The 26,818-nt window shown below is 37.9% G+C and overlaps 1 protein-coding gene across 2 annotated transcripts; it reads left to right on the top strand.

Annotated features, from left to right (window-relative positions):
- Positions 1–125: 125 nt before the first annotated feature.
- Positions 126–22,748, top strand: GSPT1 (G1 to S phase transition 1). Of its 2 annotated transcripts, XM_039560663.1 has the most exons (15): positions 128–566; positions 10,507–10,554; positions 10,931–10,972; positions 11,717–11,944; positions 12,950–12,983; positions 13,456–13,533; positions 15,464–15,644; positions 16,022–16,176; positions 17,158–17,298; positions 18,039–18,132; positions 18,473–18,553; positions 19,134–19,307; positions 19,742–19,831; positions 20,150–20,318; positions 21,007–22,748. In XM_039560663.1, exons 1-15 carry the CDS (start codon positions 266–268, stop codon positions 21,057–21,059), a joined length of 1,869 nt encoding a protein of 622 aa, XP_039416597.1. In that variant the 5' UTR covers positions 128–265; the 3' UTR covers positions 21,060–22,748. The 2 variants fall into 2 exon arrangements, with proteins under 2 accessions (XP_039416596.1, XP_039416597.1); XM_039560662.1 differs by lacking the exon at positions 21,007–22,748 and having other exon boundaries at positions 126–566; positions 20,150–20,407.
- The last annotated feature ends 4,070 nt before the right edge of the window (positions 22,749–26,818 follow it).

The raw sequence follows: 26,818 nt of genomic DNA, 5'->3' as shown, positions 1-26,818 counted from the left end.
CGGGGTGTGACGGGTATTGTAGTTCTTACGCCGCGCCTCGGACGTGCGACAGAATGCGGGCCGGGGGAGATAAAAACTACTAAAATGGCGGTAGGAGAGGCTGCCGGGAGGGGGTACGGCGGCCCGGGAGGCCAACTGCGCTCGCGTCGGAGCGGCGGAGCACACGCGGAATCGGCGGAGCGAGTGCTGAGTCGGTGCCGCCGCCGGCTCCCCCCTCACCCGGGAGACGCTTCGGGGCCGCGGAGCCTTGTGGGGCCGCCACAAAATGGAGGCGAACGGGAGCGGCAGCGGGAGCAGCAGCGACTCGGCTCCCGACTGCTGGGACCAGGCGGACATCGAGCCGGGCAGCGGCGCCGGCCCGGGCTGCGCCCCGCCGGCCGCGGAGGCCGAGGCGCAGCAGGAGCTGCTCGGGGCGGCCTTCAGCCGGCAGCTGAACGTCAACGCCAAGCCCTTCGTGCCCAACGTCCACGCCGCCGAGTTCGTGCCGTCCTTCCTGCGGGGCGGCCCGGCGCCCGGCCTGCCGCCGCCCTCGCCCCCGCCTGGCCTCCCGCCCCCGCCGCCGCTCGGTAACCGCGGGGCTGGCACCGCGGAGGGCGAGGGAGGCAGGGAGGGATGGGGGCCATGTTGGGAAGGCGCGGGGCGAGGGTGCCTGGCCCGCCGGGGCCGGGGTAAGGGCCACGCGGGGCGGGCGAGGAACCGGGCTGGGGGGCGGCCCGAGGGGTCAGGGGCGTGGGTCACGGCACGGGGCAGGAGCAGGGTCCGACCGCGGGAGGGTCTCGCCGGCGGGCGGGGGGAGGGGGGAGCACGGCCGGGGAAGCTCTGCGCAGAGAGGGGTTGGGGAAGGGGCGTTGGGGGCCGTGGAACACCGGAGGGGAGCGGGTGTCGGTGCCCGAGGCAGCCCCCGAGTTCTTGGGGGCCCCCGCTGGGGTGAGGCCCGGGGGTGCGGGCTCTCTGCGGGCTGGGCTGCGGGGCCGCGCAGGGTGCGGGTGCTGTGCCCAGGGAGCAGCAGTAACTGGGGTGCTCTGGCTCAGTGTGGATCTCGTGTGCGTTTCTCTGGGACGTCTGCTCGCAAAGGGTCACCCATGATGAGAAAAAACCACATAGCTCTGCTCTTCCTATAATATATAAAATAAATATAACATATATAATATATAACATATAACACTATAGGAGTTGTTGAATATTTTGGAGATAATAAATTTAGTGTTGCTGGGGAGAAAAGCACTGCTTCAGCCACCAGTGGCTCAGATGTATCTTAAGTGTCTTTTTGAAGATTATATCAAGTAATTTTTTTTTTTTTCTAACATAATGCCGATAAAGGATTAGTAGGGAAGGGAGTTTTGTCCAGCTGGCCTCAGCTGATGGAATAACTTGAAATTTACCCTGCTTTTAATTTCAAAGGTTCTTTGTGTACGCAACCAGTGTTTATACTAGATTTACTTTGCATATGGGAAATTAAAGGGGAGCTACTTTTTCATTTCCAGCTCCAAACTGAAGGTTCTCCCAAACATCAGACATGCTGGTTAACTTGGTGGTAGTGTTTTAATGTCACTTCTGCAGCTAGGGAATTTGAGATCTTCCTAATTTTTCCGAGAATTTTCTGTATCCCTATTGATATAACATGAAAGAAATTAGTGTTTCAGGTATTTATCTAGTAATTTAATTTCACTAAAGACACTACTTGTTACATTGTATTTGGCATGATTTCCTGTTGGTTTTGGCTTATTTATTGTGCTTTGCCTTAATATATTACTTGCTCTCCCTAGTATCTAAAGTTAATAGTTGTTAATAACTAAAATCTCTAACTTTTATATATGAAGCTTTAATATTTTTGTAACAAAATATTAACCTGTTCCTTATGTTCGATTATATGTTCTCTACAGCTGTTCAGCACTCCTGATTTTTAGCAGAAACTGTAACTCATGTACTGTGCAGGCAAGCAGTGTCTAAGTGCATTAAAATAAATTTCAGAGAAGCCATGGGCAGACTCTTGAATTCCATTTAGAATAAATGTATATGTTAAAGTTCACAGGTGTAGAGGTAGACTGGGTAGCTTGGGCCTATGATGAACAAGTGGTGCACCTGTGACTAATCTTCAAAATCCACTCCTGTATTTTTCAGATACTGCAATCTGAATCGAAGGTTTGGGGTTTTTAACTGTGTAATCAATACTATGACTGAAAGCTTTCTTGGTGTTTTGAATATTATTAGAATAATTTTGATTTTTTTTTTCCCTGGCTGCTATTGTAAGGTTTCATGTAAGGCTTCCTGTAGTTAATTTTTTTGGTAGGAATTTAAAATACATCTCCTCACCTACTCATTATATTTATTTCTTCACTCTCCTTTTCTCCACTCTTTTGCTACTTCTGAGGCCTGTGATGAGCTTTTTCTTTCCAGAAATTAGGGTTGACTTTACTGAAAGATGTCTGGTCATCTGGAGTGATCAGGACAGCTTTGCTTTGCATCTTAGTTGCTGAGTACATTTCCTATATAGTGCTATAATCTGCCTGGTTTGAATTCACCTTGATTGCTATATCTTCTTTAAGGTTTAGGATTTTGAGTTTCTCTAAGTAGCTTCAATATCCCTGAGATTAGGCAGACAAAAATCTGCAGTTAATAAAAATTAAATTTCTTTCCTAACTGGAATACTGTACCTGTTAGATACTCTTCCAGGTCTGATGTACTTGGTTACAGAAGGTAATTGACAGTCTTCTCTTTGCAGATATTTGTATAAGGTGACAGCTACTTTCCTGGCTGGAGGAACTAGGTGGAGCTTGCTCTGAAAATAAGTCAGAACAACATGTGATTAGACAGTGGTGCTGAATAGGTTACTTTTCAGCAACCCAGTTTGCTTTTGTTCCCATAGGGAATTAGGTGCTCTGTGGCACTCATTCTTCATTATGTGGTTTGTAGTGGGAAGAAGCTAAATCTAAACCTTGAGAAATCTAAAAATCTAAACCTTGAGAAATCTAAGAAGTTGGGTATCACTAAAGGAGTTTCACTGGCCTAAAGTTAAGTTCTAGTAATGCTTTTCTTCTTGGAACTTTCTCTTGGTGAGGTTTTGTTGAAGTCATAATTCCTCAGTAATTCAGAGGACATTATAGATCAGCATAAATGTGTAGTAGCAGCATGGCATATAAAAAATTCCACAGGATTGATTCAGTTGTGTGCCTGTAGTGTGTAATAGGGTTTCCTTTTATGCACACTAACTTAATGTTCCTAGTAATTTGAATAAAATTCCTGTCACTTATGTTTGGAGCACAGAAGGAACACTCTCAGAAGCCATTTATGGAATAAGATGTTAACTTTCTAAAACTGGGAAACTCCTGAGACCTGCATTCCTAATAGCTTACTTTAAAACTTCTGGTTTACACATGCTTTCTTTTGATTGGAAATTGTATAGTAGGAAAAAAGCTGCCTCATGTTTGCCACCAATACAATTTTTGATCGCAGATAGTTTCAGAATTAATTTCAAATTAAATTATCATTTGATTATATGGGGAAAGCATATTATTTACATTTTTGAACCTAAGGAATATATGAAAACTGGTATGTTCCAAGTGTTGTAGCTGTGGGGTCTAGCTTTTATCAAATTGTGTCCAAGTCACACTTGTTTGTGTAAAATCTCATTGTTGGATTCTATTGGAAATGTGAAATGAAGACTTTTTAGTTTTCTGTCTGACAGGTGAACTGGGAGGGTGTCACAGACAGGTTGTACTCTAGGGAGAGTTTCTGGGAGTTGCCGAACTAGCAAACTCAACTAAATTGAGGCCAGGTGTGATACTTAATGAAATTATAGTAGATTGTGTTAGGGCCTCTAAACGTTCATAGTCACAACTGTGCCTTGTCACTTCACTCTTCTTTAGCATCTATGACTTCTTTTTGTATTGTGTTTTATTAATTTTGTAGTTGTATGTAAAAGATAATTACATTTGGGTGGCTTTTTCTTTGTTTCTGTATCAAGGCATGCTTCAGAGGGAATAGTTAACACCAACTCCTGATTAACAAGATTTCTATTTTTTTTTTTTAATTGGGTGTGAAAGAATTGACACATTTCTGAAAATGCAGTGTCAATCAATTTTTATGGTTCAATTTTTGTCATAGTTCTTGATTACTCACAGGATTCTTGGTAAAATTGATCACAGCTTCTTTGTATGGTCTTTTACTATATTTTATGTTAGTTTTACTTTCAGAAATAATTTTTAAGTATTCATTGTCAACTGCTTGGAGCAGGAGACTAAACTAGCTAACTCCTGGGATCCCTTCCAACCTGAATTGTTCACTGATTTGAAGTATGCAGTGGTAGTAGCAAGAGAAAAAGCATCATTAGTACAAAAGTAACAAGAATAAAATGTGTGACACATAGCAGCTGGTGTAAGGAAAGAGCTTTTATCCTTTTGGTGGTATTAGGGCTACTGTTTCATTTAGTAGTTCTCTTAGTGACTTCAAGTAAATTTCTGAATGTCTTTGTTAATGACTGCAATTTAAACAACTTGCACCTACAGTCCTGAGCCAAGCAAACATCTGGTTTAAGATTCAGTGCCCCTGTTTGCTTCACTCCCTAAATATCTTCACTTGCCTGCAGTAGTCACTTCTGAAACAGTTGCATTCAAGCAGCTGGACATCTTCAGCCCTCAAGCGCTGTAAATAAATGGATAGAGCATTTTTCTTCCTGCTTTTCCCTGCCCTCATTTTTTCTGACCTTGTAGCGCTGGGATGTCCATGTGTCAGTCAGACATGGGAGGCAGAGTTTCAGTATCTTCTATTTCGGTTCTGAGACCTGTAGTTTCCAGAGCAAGATGATGAGTTATCTGTACCACTGCGTTCCCCAAAGCCTGTTATCTCATTTTACACTGTAAGACTCTTCAACATCTCAGTCCTCAAGAGACTTTGCATATGAACTTGCTGAGAAAGCCTTGTCTAAAACTAGTAGCCCACCATTCAAGAAGCTGTTGTGTTAAAGGGTTACATGGTTCATCCATGTCAGCCTTGAAACAGCCATGTGGTGATGATTTCCTCACACGTGTTGGTAGTGCTACTGTTAATCCTTCAGAACTGCAAACTTGAACTGCTCACATGGCAGCAAATCAGCGTTGTATTGTGAGTGCCAGTGTATGGGATAAATTCTTCTTATCTGAAAATCTTGATTTGAGTTGTCACTTGACTATCTAGACCAGTCTTCTGTATCAGCTTCTCTAGACAGATGAGCTGCACAACCGCTTTTAGAGCAGTTAGTGCAGAGCTGGATGTCTTGGCACTGACAGGTAATCAGATATAGAATACTTGTGTGATGTACTCAAGGTGCCAATGTGTTACACAGATGTCCTTTGTGTACATCTAAAATGTCCCCAGGAAGGTGTCCAGGATTGTGTTGCTGCTGTTAGAATAATTCATCACCCTTGTGGCCTCGCATGACTCCAGTAAAAGACACACAGACCACTGGGAGTTGGCTGTGGACTGCATGAACTGTCGTGGAGGCTACAGGCAGCCTGCTGACCATGTGTTTGGCACTCTGCTTTGGGCTACTGCTTGAATGTGTCTGAAAACATGATGTTATCCTAAAACTTGATTGCTCTATCAAAATGAACACAAAAATAAATTGGGATAATTCTTGGATTCTATTTATAATCTGGTTTTACAGTTCCACTTAAGGAATTTTGGAATTTTTCTCCTGTTTTGTAATGAGAGACATGCAAGCAAAAGAAGCAGCTGATTGTATGAAGCTAAGATAGAAAGATGGTTTTATTTTGTTTTTTATTATGAATGAATAAAGGAGTTATAATTTAATCTATTAAATTAATGATGATGTTTTGAAGAGGTCTGTAGGAAAATGACTGATTGAATTTTGGTACAAAAGTTAGTTTAGGACAGGTGATGCAATACTAAAAATAGGGGTTATTCTAAAATTATTGGGTTATGAGAGATCTCTGTCAGAATGGAATCCTGAACTGTTGAAATACTGAGCTTGATTTCTTGATTATCTGTCTTAAAAATCCAGTTATCAACTGAGCACAAATACTTGGCCTTAAGTAAAAGGAGGTTTCAATATAGTCCCTGAAAATCCCTATAAGCTTTCTTAAACTTAGTTGTTAAGAAGCATGTCAAGTTTAGATAAGATAAACTTAAGGTGTGTCCTCAGGGGGGAAAGAAGAAGGTGGGTCTTTTACTAGGCTAACATGTAATAAAACCCTATGAATATGGAACAAGTGCTATTTTTTTTTTGTGAATTTTACAGTCATGTTAAACTATTAAAGCTGCTCTTGCATTGGTGCATTTTAAAAACTGGTGTGTCCACTGGTGAAGCTGGGGCATAGAATATGAAGCAGGGTAGAGAGGAGAACAACATAATTTTGGGTTTAACTTTCAAAACAACTACCTTACAGTGAACTCCTGAAAACCTTTTCTTTCTGTATATTTTTAACTATTGAATATAAAACACTTCGTTTAGCTGTAGAACTTATTTGTATTTGAAGTCATTTTTGTGTGTTTTTGTTAACTAAGAATCTCTTGGAGATTTTTTTATTCTGCTTCTCATGCTGTGTGTGTTTGATGCAAACTTTTATTTCTTTACTCTGATGTAATTCCCTTTATGCTTTCATTTTAAAAAAAAAGGGGGGGGGGCAAACATCTGTTATGTAATGCATGAAAACCACTGAGACTGCATGATTGTTGTGTAAATATGTGCTGAACTCAGGTATTGGAATCACACCTACAAAAAGGTGATGGGAATCCTAAGGTGGGTGTCATGTGTTTCTTCACTCTTCAGCCTTTCAGGAATTCCTGTGAAGGAACTTGATGCCTATATTAGAGAAGGAATAACAAATCCACTATACAGACCATCTAAGTTTTGCAGATAAGATGTTTATTTCAGGCTGAATTTGCCTTTTTTTTCTTTTTTGCCTTTTTTTTTTTTTTTTTTAATTTCTCTGCTCCGTGGTGCAGAGTTTCATTAACCCTGTAGTCTACCCCAGTTGTCAGGTTCCAGTCCTGGCTGGGTTCTTATCACTCCAGCAGCAGAGCGGGCTTGGAGCTGTGAGTGCTGCTGTGTATTGCACCAAATTTATGGCTCACATCAGCTCTATGCATTTGCATTGTGGCTCAGGTAACTGCTGCTGAGGAATTAATTACCAGTTAACCACTGAGCAGTTCTTGTTGTGTGGAGACCTTTATCACCTTCTTCTGTGCATCTGGTAAACACTGAAGTTTGTGTAAAGATGGAGATTGTCACTATGGCTTAGAGGTTGAGTTTGACTTTAATACTGTATTTTAACCAGAGTTCTAATACTGATTCCTACTTTGCCAGCTGTACCTGTTCTATATATTAAAAACTTGCTACATTCTAATATAAATTTATTTAAAAAGCAATTTTCTATAATTTATTTACAAGCATTCTAATATGTTAATGCTGCAAAGTTCCTGGCTTATACTCTTTTAAAACAATATTTTCAGAGGTTGGATGATAACTTCAAATTTGTTCTACCTGTGCAGCTTTAGTTATTGTACAACAAAAATGCATACAAGTACAAAACTTGGTGTGATATGCAACAAACTCATCAGCTGCAGTAGAATGCTGTGTGCATGAACTAGGCAGAGTGGATTATTTAGGAATTTCTTTAGGACGTGAACTGTATTTTAAAGGGATTGATCACCATGTTTTAAAAGTTGTGGAGTTTTGGACTCTGTGTTGGTAGTGTCCATATTCTTCCTGTGACTTTTACATTAAAAAAAACCCACAATTACCTTATCCAGACAAGACTCTGAGTTACATAATGTCGTTGTCTAATGGCACTAGTAGATAAGTGCAGCTTGTGTATCCATTTTTGCCTTTGGCATTGACAACAAAGATATTCCAAAAAATGTCCTAAGGCTTTGATGCTGAGCAGGACTAAAGATAAACCACTCACTCCATGTCATAGCATGGATGAGGTTGCAACAGCAGTTCTTGACTTAGAGCTTGATAGAGAGATGGAGTATGGAGGATGCTGTGTAAAATCTAACAGTTGCTTATCACATGTAAATCCAGTAATCTGAGGCATTACATAAAAAATTGGCGTCACTTAAAGCGTGTCCTGACTTTAAAACCAGATTTCCTACAAAGTACATTTTGAAACCCTCTCATATGGAAGATTCCTATCTGAATGACCTTCACAAATGAGAAGGAGTGACAGACCAAAATGTGCCAGCCCTGTGGTCTAAGGAAGCAGTAGGATTGTATCCTTCTTTTCAGGTGATGGTCTCAAGGCACATTTCAGGCAGTCTGTTCACTCTCACACAGAGTAAATGGTAAATCTGAGCCTTTGTCTGAAATAACCTGACATAACCTGAAATTGTTTATCAGAAGTAAACAGTTACTGAGGAGAGTGTTTATTTTTGTCACTTAGAGCATGTTAGTTTTGAAATTAAGGTTCTGTATTTACTTGATTTCTTAACAATAATTTTTTTAGAGAGTGGTTTATGTTTCTTTCTGCTTTGAAGAAACAGTATATGTTTGATATAATTCAGAGTCCTCTTCCAAAGCATGTCTGCAACTTGTGTACCAAAGTGACCAGAGTTTAATAAATGACTCTGGTTATAGCTGAATATCTGTTACACCCCTGCTTTTGTGACACTAGTACTCTTGAGCATCCATGCACAAACCGTCTTACTGACTCTCATGTGCTAGACTTGTGCTAAATTTACAGAGGGATCTTTTTTCAACCTCCTCTGTTTGTTGTAAAGAAACATTTTTTTCTGACTGCATACCTGCTGTATTGCAGGCCAGAAAGTAAAAACTGAGTTTATATGAATGCTGTTGATTGACAATATATTTCTAAGAAATTAACTAATTCTCCGACCACTTGTAGAACTTTTGTTTCAAGGCAAGTGCATTAATACTGCCATTTGATACATTTTTCATTATACACAAACTTCTGGAGTGAAATCAAAAGCTTGTTGAAATGATCTTATAATTAAAATATTTATGCATCCCAACCACAGTACATGTGAAATAACCAACAATCTTCTGATGTGCTACAAAATGGAGGCTTTAGGTTCATGCCTAGATTTTCTGCCACCTGCTTACCACACTCACGAATGGGCTGATTTGAGGGTTTTCCAGCTGCCAAATAGGAGTAATATATCATTTCTTAAAAAAGATCTAAGGGTATTCTATTCTCATGCTTTTACTGACTATATTAAATCATTCTCTTAAAGTCTTGTTGGCTTGTTTTTGGGAGTGTAGCTCATGTTTGATCCAACACAGGAGTGCAGGGAATGGTTTCCTGGCAGGCATTGCTGTGCCCCCTCCACAGTTTGCTGCTGGCCACTGGATGTTGTGCTGTGACCCACATTCACCCTGCCTGCAAAGCCCTGTCCTCTGGCCCTCTGCCAGCTCTCCCGGCGCTGCTCCACTTTAGAGAAGTCTACAGCAAATACGCAAACAGTGCGAAAGCAAAGAGGCTTAGAATCAGGTCCTTCTCTGTATGGTTTTGTTCTTTTGAGGGGATTTGTTTCATCTTTAGGTCCCATCATGCGTATAGAGCAAGTGATGCTCTAAGATCTGTGTTTAGAATTCAGTTGAAGGAGAGCTGGAGTACAGCTAAACAGAGGGTATGAATTTTGTAGGTGGTTGAAAAAAGAGATAATGAAAGCATTATGAAGTTGAACTTATACCAAGATAAAACTAAATAGGTTAAGGTTTTAGGGATAGTTAATGAAGGCCCCTTGATCGTGTGAAATAATGTCCCAAAACATTGAGTGGTGTAAGTGTTAATTGGAATGTATCACTCCTAGCAGATTTAATAATTACTTGTACCTCAGTATAAAACGTAGTGGCATAGTTTAGTGCATGAGAGGGTTGAGTGATTTATCCAAACCCCATACTTGTGGCTTTGATACATGCACATGACTGTTGAGATTGCCCGCCAAGTAATGGGACTGTGCTGTGGTGTTTAAGAGGACTGGCAAACTTACCGGACATCTGAATGAGTTTATCATCTCTTGACCCTGATAACTACAGAAGATGTTAAGAATTTGTTCTTAATAGCTTGTTTCTATTTCCTACTCAACATTTAGTGGAAGTGAGGAACAAGAGCAGTATAGACATGCCTGTAAGCAGGAGCTGTGTGCCTGACACCACACAGGCATTGTGTCTTTGGATACAATGAAACTGCTTTGATGTTTTTAAACACCAGTTAGACACTGACACTTAAAAATAACCCTCATGCTCAAAAAGGATGGGCAGGTAAAATACTATGTATAGAAAAATTGCTTGCTCTAAGTGTATCTTTCCATGCAGGGGGGGAAAACGGGCTGTTTTTAGAAGAGGTATATTTCACCACATTTGGGCAGTGTTCTTTAGCAGTATTTCTGCTTAGAGGCTGTGTTTAGTACTGCTTGGTGGGGAGGGAAGTGGTTTTTCTTTCCATATACTTCTTGTGATAAAGTTGGGAGATGGTCTTTTATAACAAAGTTTGGAAATTGGTTACATCACTGTATTTTAAAAGATAAACTTTTTTTTCTCTGCAGGTGCACCTGTAGAGCCTTCTCCAGAGGAGCAGACAGCCTCTTGTGAAGGTAGTTGCTTTTGTGATCTTCATTACACATGATTTTTAAAAAAATATTGCAAATAATCTCCTCTTTAACATCTCTGTGAACCTTTCCACTCTTCATTATCCTGATACTATTCTTGTAAGGCAGTGTGATTATCTGTGTTTATTTACAGTTTTATGGTCAGTTGAGAAAGGCTCATAAAGTGGCTTATGGAAGATCATAAAACTAGCGTGAAGCAGACTTTTCAAAATGAACTTCTATATTGAAAAGCTTTGGCAAGTGCCAAAACACTGAACTATCCTTTTATTAATTTAGTCACTCATTTTTCTTTGTTCTTGATTACTATCATGGTAAAAATGTGTCTTTAATGATTCATTTTTTCCCCCTTTTTTTCTCCTAGGTTCAAATGCTGCTGTTAACATGGAAATTTCAGAATCTGTTGGTAAGATGAGACCTGTTCCTTTTCACTGTGATAGTACTATAATGTAGTACTGCAGTGCTTTTGCTGAATCACTGCAAACAAAGTAGTAGAGCCTCATACTTACAAATAGTCCTTACTGGTTTTTGTTGTCTCATTATATTTGGATGAAGAAAGAGGTAATTGAAAACTAGTATACATCAAGAGGTGCAATTTGATTACTTGGACACCGTAAAATGATCACTGCTTTATTAAAAAATAATTTTGTATTACAAAATAGCCCCATTAATGTGTGGAATGGTGATTAACAAAAAACTTTGAAGTGGTCAGTAATGTGAACAATCAGAACATGGAAATTGTATCTTTCTCATTGTTTTTGTATGGCTTCTGAGTGAACTTAAACTGTAATCCCTGTCCTTTGCTTTTTAAACATCTGGTAGTGTGTGTCTGTGGATTCAGACCACGGTGCTGGTCTTAGTGGATCTTCAGATTTGCTTTTTCTTTGTAAAATTGTTACCTTGTTAAAAGAGAAGTTTCTTACTCCCTCTGAATTCTAGATTTCTTATGTCAGCACACAGCTAGCTTGAAAGCTCCTGGTATTAAAAATTTCAGAAACAAGCAGCAGTTGTCCCTTTTTCTATAGGAAAATGTTAACAGACCTAGTAATTAAAGCCTTGTGATTGCATCTGTGGGGCAGGGGCTTTTCCCCAGAGTAATTCTTTTTAATTTCTTTATCAATTTGAATATATCTAACTGGTTCATTTTTAGTGGAAAATGGAGAGACAGAAATGTCCCCGGAAGAGTCATGGGACCACAAAGAAGAACCAAGTGAAGCAGAGCTAGGAAGTGGTCCCACAGGGGATGCAGGGCCTTCTGAAGAGAGCGCTCAGGAAATGATGGAAGAGGAGGAGGAAATACCAAAACCGAAATCTGTTGTAGCACCTCCAGGTGCTCCTAAAAAAGAGCACGTAAATGTAGTATTCATTGGACACGTAGGTAAGTTGTAAGTGAAGGTGAAGTAATTGGATCTATCTGTTGTGTATTATCTAGAACTCAGAGGATTAGAAACGAATGCTGTTCTTCGTATTCACCATGTCTTCAGGCTCACAGAAGCACTCATTCTAATGAAGCTGCTCTGGAAAATGAAAAATTTAAAGGTCTTTTGGGGTAGAGTGCCAAGGGTAGAGTGTGTTCTCTTGGACACAACCGTGCGTGTGTTCATGATTTCTCAAGTACCTGCTCTGTTGAGTGCTGAAGTGACACATCTGTGTTCATGATCTAAAGAACAAAATCAGAAAGCGGTGCTTCTTTTCTGCTTATTTTAAATAAAAAGGGTTCTTGCTATTAGATTAGATTATTATTCTAAATACTAAAATTTGTAGGATTACAAACAATAGGTTAACATAATTCATCGTTAAAAGAAGTATTTATAGCAAAATATCCTCATTTAATAGTTTCGACAAGCTTCAGAAAAACTTGGGTGGTGTCAAAAGTAGAGAAGAATTATTGAATCACAAGTTACACAGTAAATTCTGTCCTTTCATTTCTGTAGTTACTTATCAACTTAGAACTACTGTAATTTAGTCCTTAGGTAAATTCAGAATGGAGTCACACAAAGTAAAGGGGCCGTGGGCAGAGGTACATCCCAGTATTGAAGAGCAGCGCACACTAGTTAGGGACAAGGGATAAAGGAAGCAGGGAAGGGGATTTTGCAAGAGCTTCCCACGCTCTTGACCCTTGCTTTAGCTGGATCACTACTTGGTGAGAGGTTTTTGTTATGGATAATGCTGAATTTATAAATATGAAAACAGCATATTCAAATTTAAGTGTAATTTAATTGGCAACAAATTATTATAGGAACAAGGGAAGGTGCAAGGTGCTTCCAAAAACTTAGATTATGGTTAAAAAAATAAATCTCTTGGAAATAAGATTACTTAGTTTGTAATGGTTTGCTTTTTCTAGAATTGTAAATTGTTGATGACTTGGATTTATTTTTTTTAGATGCTGGCAAGTCAACTATTGGAGGACAAATAATGTAAGGAAACTCTTAAATTTTTAGATTTCCTCTTCTTGTGAATTAAAAAACATCAATTAAAATGAGTAATATTTTCTTTGTGGCTTTAATCAGCATATGTTAATACTTTTATAACAGAATGTTACTATCCCAGTCAGTTGAGAAATTCTTTGGAATTTCTTAATTCCAGCAGATTAATTTTATTGCTATAGGATTTTCACTTAATGGAAGTAACTATGCGAAAGCAAACATTACCAAATTTTAAAAATTAATCACTTTCTTAGAAGGTGGCTGTTTTTCTTTGTATTTTAAAATGCAGTTTGAAACTGCTTTATACTATTGGTTAAACTTTGTCCTTTTTGTGAAGATTAAAAAAAATTAATATCTTTATTCCCCAATTATAATAATCTGTAGGGATTGTGTAAGTATTTAACTATTTGGAAATATCTTTCTGCTTTATGTAAAATTGCACTTTTATTTTGCCTCCTCTTAGGTATTTGACGGGAATGGTTGACAAAAGAACACTTGAAAAATATGAAAGAGAAGCTAAAGAAAAAAACAGAGAAACATGGTATGAACTTACTGAAGATAGTAGCACACTCTGCTCTTTCACTGCAATGAAACTGGTTGTAGTCTCTGTCCCAGTAGCCCTGGCTTCCTCCAGGCAATACAATGCTCTTGTCCTGGGTGGACTTTTTGCGGGTCTCTTGTTTGGTTTGGGTTTTGTTGTTGTCTTTTGGTCGGCTGGGTTTTGGGGGAGCAGCGTGTGTATATACAGCACATGCAGCAGCCTGATTTCTCCTTCAAACTACTCCTGCAAAATTGGTTTCCCTTTTGAAAGCTGTCTCTTTTTGGCTGGAGGATAATAGGAGTTCAAAGGGCTCTGGAAAAAGAGCAGCCTAAAGACTTGCGTAGGGGTGGAGCAATGGTGGAACTCTCAGGGGATGGGCATTGCCCTGAACTCACTGTACCATGTGTAAGAGAGGGGAATAGAAAGGGTGACATAGTTCTTTTCACCAAGCAACCATTGTCCCACTATGGAGCTCACTGTAGTAATAAATGTATCAGGACTTTCCTCAGAAACTATGGACACTTGAGAAACAGTTTTCCTTTTCCCCTCTTCTCTTTTAGAGACTGAGTTGCAGGAAGTACCTCCATGAATGCTATTTTTATTCTTTAAAATGTGTCATGATGAGCAACAAAGTATGATGTACCTCTGTCATTATCAAAGATATTGCTAGGTCACTTCATATATTCAGAGTCTTTAAATTTGAGTGGTTTCACTTTGTGATTCAGGAAGATCTATGCTGTAGTGCAGAATTGATATTTCAGTCAGAAATGTGTCTTTCCCTAAAAATTGTATGTGCCAAACAGACTTCCCATCCAGCTGCCACACATAAATTCCCACTTGACTCTTGTTAGCCAAGTAAAGCCTGACCTTTGGCTTGGCTGAAATCTTTCAGAAACCCAGGCCATGGAAAAGACCACAACACTTGAGAGCACACATCCTGGCACACACCAAAAGCCATCTAGCAGGTTACCCAGACCTCAGTCAGTGACAAAGAGCTGCTGCCAGGGGAACACTGTGATTATATATCCATAATTCCCAATGTTTAGTGCTTTCTCTGACTTGGGAACCTCTTTAGCTGGAAAGGACATCTTTATGTTTAATAATCCCTGATGCTCCCTCCGTGATCCCTGCTCAGCAGCATCTTTTCAGACATCACCCAGTCAGTACAAAACAAAAGCTAAAGATGTCTACAAGCTGCTGTTAATGGTGAAAAATATTGCTATGTTAAACCAGTTCACTGGAGTTATTACCACTTTTTTTATCCTTAGTATTTTTTTTCTCTCCTTTATGTTCACCAATTTTCAAAAAACCTGAAGGAGCTAAGTAACATTTTTTTTTGAAATATCTATCTAACTGAAAGCTAACTTTTGTCAGTGGCCAGTAGGAAAAATAATTAGGAGGGGACAAGAGTCAGTATAATAAAAATATCAAAGATAGTGTGAATAAAGATGGTGTTTATTTCATAGCCAACTTCTGTTTAATAAGTGTAAATAAATGAGAACTAATAATTATAGATCTCAATAATGATATATGCAAATCAGAACTAATTTTTTAGTTAATTATTCTGAGAAGGAGGAATTGTTTTGTTTTTGAGACTGAGGCAAAGCTTGAATTATTTGAGGTTAGATCATACCTGAGGAACTTAGAAACTGAAAATTGTTTCTAGAATTTTTAGAATTGAATCCGTCTAGGTGTGTGAAGGTGAGCTGGCAATGGGCTCTGCAGCTCACTGTATACACAAAACAGTCAGTTAAAGTGACTGTTGGTCTTGAAAATACTTCAGTTTAGCAATGCCGAGGTAGTTAAAATAATTAAGCAAAAAAAAAGGCGTCTTGTGACTAACAAATTGTATATAAATTTAATAAAAATTAATACAAAATTTAATAAAAATTAATACAAAAATAGAGTATTTGGGTTGGGATTTTTTTAGGTACCTTTCATGGGCCTTAGACACAAACCAAGAAGAACGAGACAAAGGTAAAACAGTAGAAGTGGGTCGTGCCTATTTTGAAACGGAGAAGAAACACTTCACTATTTTAGATGCTCCTGGACACAAGAGCTTTGTTCCAAATATGATTGGTGGGGCTTCTCAAGCTGATCTTGCTGTGCTGGTAAGGACAAATCAGATACTTTTATTTTGCATGTACTGTGGAATTAAGCTTCTGGTTTTTATTTTTTGTTTGTTTCTTTATTCTTTTGGTTACTTACAGCAGGCAGAATTTTCAAAGGTTAAGTTTACTGAGATGAGTGGGTTTTGGAGTAACTTAACAGCTTCTTAAAGCTATCATGTGATTTTTTTTTTTTTTTTTTTTTTTTTTTACATGTCAGTGCAGAACTAATGGGTAATATTGAGGATATACCAGTGCATTTTGAAAGCTTTTACTAGGTCTGACTACCCAAAGTTTTTTGAATAAGGCAGTATTATCGATTGTTTCTGGTTCTGTTGAAAGATTTGTAGAACTTTCATTAAAATACTATCTTTAATTAGGTTATTTCTGCAAGAAAAGGAGAGTTTGAAACTGGATTTGAGAAAGGTGGACAAACAAGAGAACATGCCATGCTAGCAAAAACAGCAGGTGTAAAGCATTTAATAGTTCTTATTAATAAAATGGATGATCCAACTGTAAACTGGAGTAATGAAAGGTGAGTTTAATATTAAAAAAACTAATCTTCATTGACAGATACTGAAATAAAGTAATTCCTCAGTAAAGTAATTTTGTATCCCATTACTGCTGAAAGAATGGTTGACTGGTGGACTAAAGATAGAGGTTATAAAACTGGCAGGAAAACCAGAAGCATAGTGCCTAGGACAGTGCCTCTGTACTAAGCTGCAAGTTCTGCTCTCCAACATTCACTTTCAACTGCTTGGATCCATGCAGACTTACCTAACAAATCCATGCATTCTGGCATAGTTTAATTGTTGATTTGGAAACTTTATACTGAATCTAAAAAAGGAAGTGGTTGTGTTTTCAGTAGTCAAGTTTGCTAGAGTTGTCAGAGAACCTGCTGTGTGTTGTGCCCAGAATTGTGGAAGTTTTTGTGGGAAGCCATGAGGGCCTGTGCAACCTTGGAATGTCAGCTTACTTTACTAAGAGACTAAGGCAAGCCCAATTGCTCTGTCTTGGTCCTGCTGCAACCTTCTGACAATATTGAATTCGCCCCTGACTGAGAGGAGGCAGTGTGACAGAAATAAATAGCATGAAACACTGAGAAACTGAATAGGAGATTGGAGGAGACCAAGCCAGCACTAAAGTGCCAGCCTGCAGCATGACCTCAGTAGGTGTCTGCGTGCTCTGTCCTCCTGTGCTGGCCTGCATCTCTTGCTTTAAGCAGTTCCAGCATGGGCTGCTGCTCACTCAGCCCTGTCATTGAAGTGTGTGGAGACCACTGACGATGCTTTGTGGAGCAGAGGAATGAGGGGGAATAGGAGAATAGGCAATACCGAGCTGTGCTGGAAGATTGGGGAAAAGATGCAAATAGGCCTCCAGGCTTTATTAGGTTTGCTTGCTGCTCACACAGTAACTTAACTGATGAAACTGAAATGTCTGTGGGTTTTTTAAAGTACAGTATTATGTTGTGCTGGAATAAGTGGAACTTACCTTGATCTGCTTGTCATTTTAATAGATATGAGGAATGTAAAGAGAAACTGGTGCCATTTTTGAAGAAAGTTGGCTTCAATCCCAAAAAGGACATTCATTTCATGCCCTGCTCAGGACTGACTGGAGCAAACCTTAAAGAACAGTCAGAATTCTGTCCTTGGTATATGTATGTATCTTAAATTGAGCAACCTGAATATTTGCTATATTTCAATAAAAGTAAATGCTTCAGTGAAGCTGGGAAGTAGCAGAGTGTGATATGTTGTAGTTGTGTGCCAAAGTGCTTGAGGAAATACAGCCAGAGCAACAAGAACACAGCCATGCAATGTGCCAATGAAAAGCATTTGCTAATTGCAGAAGATTATTAGTAAAATATTAGCAGAGTTCTGGCTGTGTGAGTTCAGTGCCTTACGAGCACTTGAATTTGCCAGTGATGCTGCAGTTGACATTGCTAGAATGAGCAGTTGTTTGACGTGAACAGTTTGCTTGAAGCTGTATTGTAATTAGGGACGAGCCATGTCTCTCAGTGGATGTGATGTTTGAAGGGGTTGTTCAGTGTACTTTAAAAAGTATTAATGGAAATCACATTTGGACCTAGCTTATGGTTTTGTATTTCCAAAATACATTACAAATCTGTCACGATTCTCAAAGGAATAATTAATTTGTGTAAAATATGTCTGTAATGTAACTTAAAAACATGCATTTCCTGGGCATTAAACGTTGGCTGGGGTGAAGTGGACACTACAGATGGGATGTTATAATAGATTTAGCTGTCTTAGAGGTCATTGTTCTAAATAATGACAAGATGAATATTATTCCTTTTGTTGGACTGCATTTATCCGTTCTGAGTAATTTTTTTAAATGGAAGGGTGCTCACAAAATTGAAACAAATGCCTTCTGCTCTTTTAGTGGATTACCATTTATTCCATACCTGGATAATTTGCCAAACTTCAACCGTTCAGTTGATGGACCAATCAGGCTGCCAATTGTGGATAAATATAAGGTACAAATTAAAATAATAACATAGAAAGTATAAAGAGGCTGCTTTCAGAAAGTAGTAAATGGACTGTTTACTGTACTTTTAGAGGGTATCTTTTTTCCTTTGCTAATGTTACATTTCCAACTGTAGAACAGAGGCAGGAGGGGGAATTAAATAATTTTGGCATTATATTAAACTCCTAAAATCTGGAATCTTTCATGAGAACAATTTCCAAAATACTAAGTCTAGCAGTGCTAGATAACTTCATAGAGTTAGGTAATCAAACTTAGAGGTAAATCATAAATAGAGCGGACTCTTTAGGAAAATGTTTTCAACTGCTATGTAATGATTTCTTTCTGTGAAGGATATGGGCACTGTGGTCCTTGGGAAGCTGGAGTCAGGCTCTATTTGCAAAGGACAACAGCTTGTGATGATGCCAAACAAGGTATGGGAAGGTTTAGATACTAAGAAAATTTACTACCATAAAAAAAGAGCTTGGTTCTTAAAGATACTCATTACTTAAAATCAGAAAATGTTCTGTTGCTCTGTTGAACACAACTAAGCTCTCATGTTTTGCATGGGTGATGTTTCTGGGGACAGGGGGTGTGTGTAGCTCCTTAGCATTCAGAACTTGGGTTGTCCTGCCTTAGTAAACTCAGTTGCTGGACTACAAATCATCACACTTGAGCTGGGTTATATTTTCTGTTTGTACAGTTGGCCCACTAAGCCTTTTACATGCTGTGGGTTAATATTGCTCAAAGGTTTACTTCTTCCCCCTTTTCCTTTTTTTTTTTTTTTTCCTTCCCCCCCCCCAAAGGAAACAGGAAAAATAACTTGAAAAAGAACTAAAAAATTCAAGTATTAGTAACTCATCATTCAAATATTTTAAATGTTCTGAAGCTTAACAGAACCAAATATAATGAATTTAAACTGTAATGGAGTTATTTATTGAAATACTGTTATATTACAGTTTTGTACCAGACTAAATTATTCACAATGCAAAACTACGTTTTGTTTTCTTTAAGCACAACGTGGAAGTTCTTGGAATCCTTTCTGATGATGTAGAAACTGACTCAGTAGCCCCAGGTGAAAATCTAAAGATCAGACTGAAGGGAATTGAAGAGGAAGAGATCCTTCCAGGATTTATTCTCTGTGATCTCAACAACCTTTGTCATTCTGGACGCACGTTTGATGCCCAGGTAGAATAACTACATTTAATTTCTGTATAGAGGGGTAAAAACCATGGAAATATTTTGTTCCACCAAATCTAAAACTTCAGTAGTTTGAAGTTTCAGTTCAGATTTCTTATTCACTACTCTTATCTCTAAATTGGCAATAACTTAATATACTTAACACTTACATCATTAATTTGAGTTTTTAAAATACAAGTTGTTTTGAATGTAACTTCTCAGTGAAGTTTCAGATACTTAAAATGGTGAAAACAAGACCTCATCAGGCCAGTTCTTCAGTTTCTTCCTTTCATATTATAAACAAGTTAGTGACTCCTAAATTTTGACAAAAATTTGTGTGTATATTGTTCAATTGACTTTTTAATATAGTTCTGCATTGATTATTCTCTGTTCTTTTATAATTGAAATTAGGAAAAATGCACTTATTTTGAATTGTTTTACAGATAGTGATAATTGAGCACAAATCCATTATCTGCCCAGGTTATAATGCAGTGCTGCACATCCACACCTGTATTGAAGAAGTTGAGATAACAGTAAGTGTCATTTTAAGTTGTGATGTGAATACAAACAATCCAGTTGTTGGGATGAAGCGTTGTGTCATATCATACATTTGTAGAGCAACTAATGCAACAAAGCTCCAGCCTTGAATGTCAGTGCCCTAACACAAAAATGGCTGTAACTTTTAGCATAGGCCTTCTGAAAAGTGGTGTAAGTGATGACGGAATAAATCGTGGAAGTTTTTTCATATATTTGTTTGTTTGTATATTCTTTCTTAGACCAATTCCGTTTGTTTGTTAAGAAAAATAGTCCTTATTTTAGCACTCACAGCTATTAATTTTTTTCTTATACAGGCCTTAATCTGCTTGGTAGACAAAAAAACAGGAGAAAAAAGTAAGACACGGCCCCGTTTTGTGAAACAAGATCAAGTCTGCATCGCCCGTTTAAGGACAGCAGGAACGATCTGCCTTGAGACATTCAAAGATTTCCCTCAGATGGGTCGCTTCACCTTAAGGGATGAGGGTAAGGCTGCTTCAGCAGCAGTTACTGACTGCTGCAACAACTGCTTTGAAATTGGAGCTCATGCATGGCAGTGAGGTATTAAAAGCCACTCTCTGAGTAACAATGGAAAAGTAAATCTAAGCAAATTGTTGTCATTGTGCAGAGTCCTTGCTAGTAACAGAGAGCCAGTTTTATTTGAATAATGTACAGAAATGTGCACTGTGAAACAAAAGACTGGATTTGAAAAATTACCAGCAGTGCTTTTTTAATGTGTCCTGGAATGCCCATCTACAATATGAATACCATAGTCTCACTATTTAAAATTAGAAAATATCAGGGGGGTTGTATGTTGGGCTTTAACTCATGCACACCCTGGTAAAACTCCCAGATTTGTGGGATGCATTTAAAATAAATTACCTTGAAAAGCAGTGAACAGATCTGGTAGTGACTCTGCCTTGCCTTCTCCTTAGATGAGTGTACAAGCAGGCTTTCCACAATCCACATTGTGTTCTTTGCTGTCAGAATAGCAGGCTTACTATTTTAAAGATTTTATCGTGCTTTTAAAATACACTGATGCTACAACATAATTTATTCTCTATGATTTCTAATACTTGAGAGCCTGTATTTTGGGGAAAGTTTTCATGTTCTTGGAGACTTCTACATTCCTTTCACAGTTAATACAACTCTGCTGTTTGTCTCCTTGGTTTAGGTAAGACCATTGCAATCGGAAAAGTTCTGAAACTGGTTCCAGAGAAGGACTAAGCATTTTTCTCAATGACCCCGCACAATACTGTGAGGAAAATCGACTCAGCAAAAGCCTACTTCACACCGCCGTCTTATTTTCTGCCCATTGATAAACTTCTCCCCATATTTTGCAAAGACAAATTTCACAGCAAAGGTCCACATTATGTCAGCTTTCTCATATTGAGAGCTCTGCTATGCCACTGTTGAATTTTCCCAAAAAGAATTTTTTTTTCTCCCAAATTCTGCTTCCTTGGAAAGATTGGGCAATAGCTTTGTAAGTGATGTGGACATAATTGCCTATAATTATGAAAATCTAAAGGATTTTTAATGTTTAATTTCCCCCAGCAAATATAATAAGACCTCTTTTTTCCAGGCAGATCATTCAGAGTGTGCGAGTGTGTGTGCACATGTTACAAAGATGACTACCATGTTAATAAACTATTCAATTTGAAATCTTTTTCGGTATTGGAATTGCTTTTGAATAATGTTTTTTATCCAGATGTAACGCAGTTGCATTAGCTTTTTAACTTCCCAGTAACCCAGATATTTGGTTACTTGGACTTTTCTAAACTCCTCAGCCTCCCCACACACACAGTTTTAAATGAGGCAATTGGGCACTCAACCAAGTTTGTATTCAAATAATTAGGTTTGCCCCTTCCCTTTCTTGAATGCATTCTGAAAATTAAAAAACATTCATGCAAATGTGGCACCTTCATGAGCTTTACATTTGTTAATATCTTCAGCAAATTTAGGTTGACTTAACATCATTACTAGACACAGTAAGTCCATTTTGAAGGCTAGAACTACATATTGTGTCTTTATAAAAATTCAGCATTATTAAATTCTTAACTGCAGAAAATGCTAACAACCAGTAAAGCAGTGAAATTTGCAAAAATAAGAGAATCTGTGGCAATAGTGCCTATTAGTATTTATAAGAGCTACATTTTGTGGGAGAACTGGGCCAATTAAAAAGTGCCAGTTACATAAATTACTCAGTTCACCCTGTCTTTAATTTAGAGGGCTGGATAATCCTTGCTGTTTTAAAGATCAGTCTGAACTGAGAGGGAGAAAGACTATTTAAATCCCTAAGAGTTTGCACATACTGAAATATGGGAGGGTCAGAATCAAGCACAGTCTGTAAATTTTTGCATATCAAAAAGCAGTGTAAGCTTATGAGGACCAGTGAAGTTTTTCTTGAGAAATTAAAGCAATACTGGTTCAAAGTAAAGCTTACTCAGTACAACTTGAAGGAGCTGCATAATAAAACCCTATTTAGCTGCACTTTGAAAATGGACTGTCTGCAATTGCTGTCCTGATTCTAACAATTAGGATGAAGGCTAAGGGATTTTTTTCATTTCCCAGAGTATTAGTAGTAATTATTAAAAGGTATCTTCCGAGCTTCTTCAGAATATCTTAAACTGAACATTCTCAGCTGTAAAATCGGTGAGCCCATCTTCTCCCCCAAAAGTTTACAGTCTAGTGACTGTATCTGAATTGACAGATAACTCAAAACTGAAACAGATTTACCTTTTTTGGGATTATTTTTTGTTTGTTTTGTTTGTTTCTTTGTAACTGTGGAACTCCCATTCATTTCACTTACAGCTACATTGTATGGACAGAAGAAGTTATTGTCCTTCAGTTTCATATGACTACACTTGTAGCTACCGTAATGCATGGAATTTAAATAAATTTTATTATGTCTGCAAATCTCTGGGCTTTTATTTTTTTGGTAAATCAGGGTTTAAAAAGTAACTTTTTTTTTTTCCCTACCAAGTGAACAAAACCCACAGTTCCTTGGATCTTAAACTAATGAAGAAATTAAAAGCCAAGGACACTTACTGTCTTGTTCATATTCTGGACCGACAAGATTTCCAGATATCTGACTGCTTTCTTGAAGTAAGCTCATGGATTTGAAATTGGCAAAGACCATTACTGGAGAATACTTAGTTAGATTCCTAAATTGTTAGGTCCTTTAAAACTTTTTTTCTAAGGCATTGAAATGCATCTGAAGACCACATGATGCTCCAGCATCAGTTTTCCACTGTTGAGCAAACTTAATGTGGGATTTTAAAACTTCATTATTGAGGCTGGACTGAGTATTTATTATTAAACTGAATAATCATCTGGTGGGTTGGAATAGCAGTAGATAGAAAGTCTGAGTATTTCCATTATTCATCCCATCTAGTGCATTTGATTACCATTTCCATAATTCCAGTTAATGTCACCTTGTCTGTAAAGGGAGAGGCTGTATTATTACAAATTCATTAACAGAATCCACATTATGCAATTAAAGATATTCCTATCCTGTAGGAGGTTTTTATTTGGGTATAAAATATTTGCATTCTATAGCAAATACATGAAAATGTAAAGCAAAAATCTACACAAATTGGCTGCATTTTGGGTAGAAGAGCTGGAAGTACATTGTATTTGAATAGTCCTCAGATTACATCTCAACTTTTTCATTTCATCTCCATTCTACATTTTATAGTCCCATTTTTGCTACTATTAAATACAGCTAAATCTAGATGAAAGAAGACAAAAAGGTAATGTGGCTTTGTTGGAAATAAATACTATTTGCTGATTCACTGATGTAATAAACTTTTTTAAATGACCATTTTGAATACTTCCTTTTGTGAAAATGTGGCATGCTGCTTTGAAGATGAAACAAAAATAAAGGAGCTATGTAACCACAACAGTTGAAAGGAAGGGAGGAAAAAAAAAAAGAGGAAATAAAAGTTGGATTGAAGATACAGTACCCCTAGGAGTACTGCCAGGGTAACTGTGCTTGCATGGGATACTGGCAGGGTATTCCTGGGTCCTGGTGTAGCTTTAACTCATACCAGCAAAACTCTGTTTCTGCAGAAAGGAGGGACTGAGTTGAGTTTTTTCCCTCAGTATAATGGCATTTGCAGTGTGGTACTGGTGAGGATCACACCTTTCTCTCTGATTGTCAGCCAAAGTTAGTAGTGTAGATACGGCTTAAGTGTTTAGCCATGATGTAACTTATAAAAACATAAGTTATTATTCTATAAATTAAGACCTTTTATGTCCTTGAACTGAAAACCCTGGTATATGTAACAAAAATTAAATGAAAAAAAAATCTGAACGTGCAGCAGTACTAATTATTTGGCAACAGGAAAATAATTCCTTGTTTCTGCAAGCTACAAGAAGTAAAGCACAGTAGTGGGAGGTACAGCAATCAGTTGAATAACATTGCCATCAACTGTCTATTGAAACCATTCCAGCTACCTTGATCATCTTAGCAGACAATCAGGAACTGATCCACAAACGTGATGACACCAGTTTCCTGAGACACTTACTCTGGTAGTAAATTGTATTCCTGAACAGCAAGCTATTGATGATGGTGTAATAGTGTTGTAAGAAAAATAGCTGCTTGAAAGAGGTTTATCCACGGGGATTATTTGCTGGTCATGACTTTTATGCCCCTCTACAGATTGTTTTCAGTGGCATAAAAAGCCCAGTGAAAATTGCTCAATGAAGAACCTCTATTTTAGACTACTTATGGCACCATATATTAAAAATTATGTTAATTATGAGAAATGTGTTTTTATAAGTGTTTATTACTGAATATTACCTATGAAAAAAAGATTGTTTCAATGTCCCAGGTATTTGATTCTGTATTCCTCTGGCTTTTCGGTTCGTACTGCAGACTGTTGAAATGACGCTGTTAAAGCAGATGACATGTACTCCACACAAGACTGTTTTCCTCCTGAACTGGTACTTAAAGGCTCTTACTTACTCTGCTGTTTTTGTATACCCTATAGAGGATTTGGTACAGAAAAATATACCAACAAAACTGGAGTTACTACTGAAGATTTTATATTGTGAACCTGTTTCTTTCCTTGTGTTTATTTTATCGCACTATAAACCTGACAAGATACTACTTTTCCTCTGAAGAAATACTAGAAAGGATTCTAGTCTTACTATAAAATGGAAATTTATGCTAACAAACCCAAAATCTGTTGTCTTGTGTATATATAACTATTTTGATAATACATATCCTTTCATTGGCCTTCCTTCTTGAAAAGTGTCAACTTCCAATGTAAATTTTTCTATATCTCCTGTCAGTTCCATACACCCAAAAAAGTCCACATTACTTCTGAATAAGAGTAATAAGAGACATGATAGATGTTGGGTGACTAAAAGGTACTTGAGGCAGTGTTCCTGTTGTCTGTTAAGCCTCTAGAAGGGATGTGAGGCAAAGCATTATAATACAAAAGCTTTGCACTTTGTTCAGTGCCAGGGGCCTCTGTCCTTTGGAACAGTCCTCTTGCTATATGTGAATTACTTGCACCAAAGCCTTGTGTCAGGTTAGAGCTGGAGGCTGACTCTAGGATTGCAAAGGAATGCAGTCTAAAGAAAACAGTGCTTGAACTCTGGGTCTAGAGGGGAGATTCTCTTCTGAGCTCTCTTAGTAAGGCACTTCTTAGTCCTGTTTTAATCTCTGCATATTCTTTGTGCTGTTTTTGTTGCAAGTACACTTACAGAGACCTGGGATTTTGGCATTGCCATCAAACAGTCTGGAGGACCACAAGACTGAAACTGAAACCTGAATAATCTTAGACCTCAAAGATGTCTTTACAGCAGAAACAACTGCTACTTGTACATCCCTTTTGCTGTGTGAAAGTATAAAATTAGGCTTAGAAAGAAACATCTTAAATAAGTAATGAGCTAGAACGTCTTGCAATTATTTTCAATCTTAGCATTTAAATAAGTGACACAAATGACTTAAAGAAAAACACATACTTTCATGATCCAAAAAGTTAAATTGAGAGCTACAGCAGGACAGTGTACAGCAATAACACCGATCAAAGTAACAAACCTGATTTCCTTGTAGGAGTAACTGTAAATTTATGACATTGCTAAATTAAAAATGCACTCTTTTGTAGTTTATATTCATTGCATGCTATATTAAACTGAAATATTTCTTATTCAGAGATTAACTTAATTTTTGCAAGACAGCTCTGTTAGCTTTGCCAAGTACCTTTCAAGAAAAAATTATTAGACTGAGTCAGTTAAACCACATCTAGTAAAATTTAGTCATGTCAGACCTAAAATTGTTCAGAAAAAAGTACTTGGATGAGACTGGTATGTGAAAAATTCGAATTTGAGTCACTAATAATAGTCCCTTTATTTTTATCCTATTAATGCTATACTGACCCAGTAAAGTCAGTCTTCAAACTTGCTGTTCAATCATATCTTACAAGACTAGCGTGGCTCATTTTCAGAGAGATGTTCCAGTCATCTGACTTCTTCTATTTTGTTTTAACATGTCACACTAATATGTTGATGTTTTATTAAAATATAACTGCCCTAAAATGTGCAAAGATAGAAGCAAAGCTAATACAATTATCAGAACCTACAGCACCAGAGCTAGTATCACATCCAGAAATTCCACCAGTACTGAAAAGGATTTAATGAGTCTGCCCTCTTTGGCTACCCTGCGTGTTCCTCACCTTCAATAATTTTTCTAATCAGTACTTCAAACAACATGGCAACAAAGGACAGCTTTTCTTTTTCTTAGCCGGTTTCTTTTTTGTTTTGGTTTAGTTTTGGTTTTGTTCAAATAACACAACAGAAAAGGAAAACTTCCATCTTACAGGATTTTTTTTTTTCACTCTTTAAAATCAGTGTATGTCCATATAGTTCTTTACTAAGTATGGACAAGTCTTGATGCCATCAACTATTCCACTATTCCACTATTGCTCCAAGGACACTAACAGCAGAAAGAAAATATAAATCACTACATAAAGCAG

The sequence above is a fragment of the Corvus cornix genome, chromosome 14 (genome assembly GCF_000738735.6).
Source record: "Corvus cornix cornix isolate S_Up_H32 chromosome 14, ASM73873v5, whole genome shotgun sequence".
Taxonomy (NCBI): Eukaryota; Metazoa; Chordata; class Aves; order Passeriformes; family Corvidae; genus Corvus; species Corvus cornix.
Note: the sequence above shows the minus strand (reverse complement) of the source record. Positions and strands in the feature narration are given on the sequence as shown.

Coding starts and splice junctions, on each gene's coding strand:
- GSPT1 (XM_039560662.1), top strand. CDS start 266: ATGGAGGCGAACGGGAGCGGCAGCGGGAGCAGCAGCGACTCGGCTCCC. Junction 11,945..12,949: donor AGTATTCATTGGACACGTAG/GTAAGTTGTAAG, acceptor TATTTTTTTTAG/ATGCTGGCAAGTCAACTATT. Junction 15,645..16,021: donor AAGCTGATCTTGCTGTGCTG/GTAAGGACAAAT, acceptor ATCTTTAATTAG/GTTATTTCTGCAAGAAAAGG.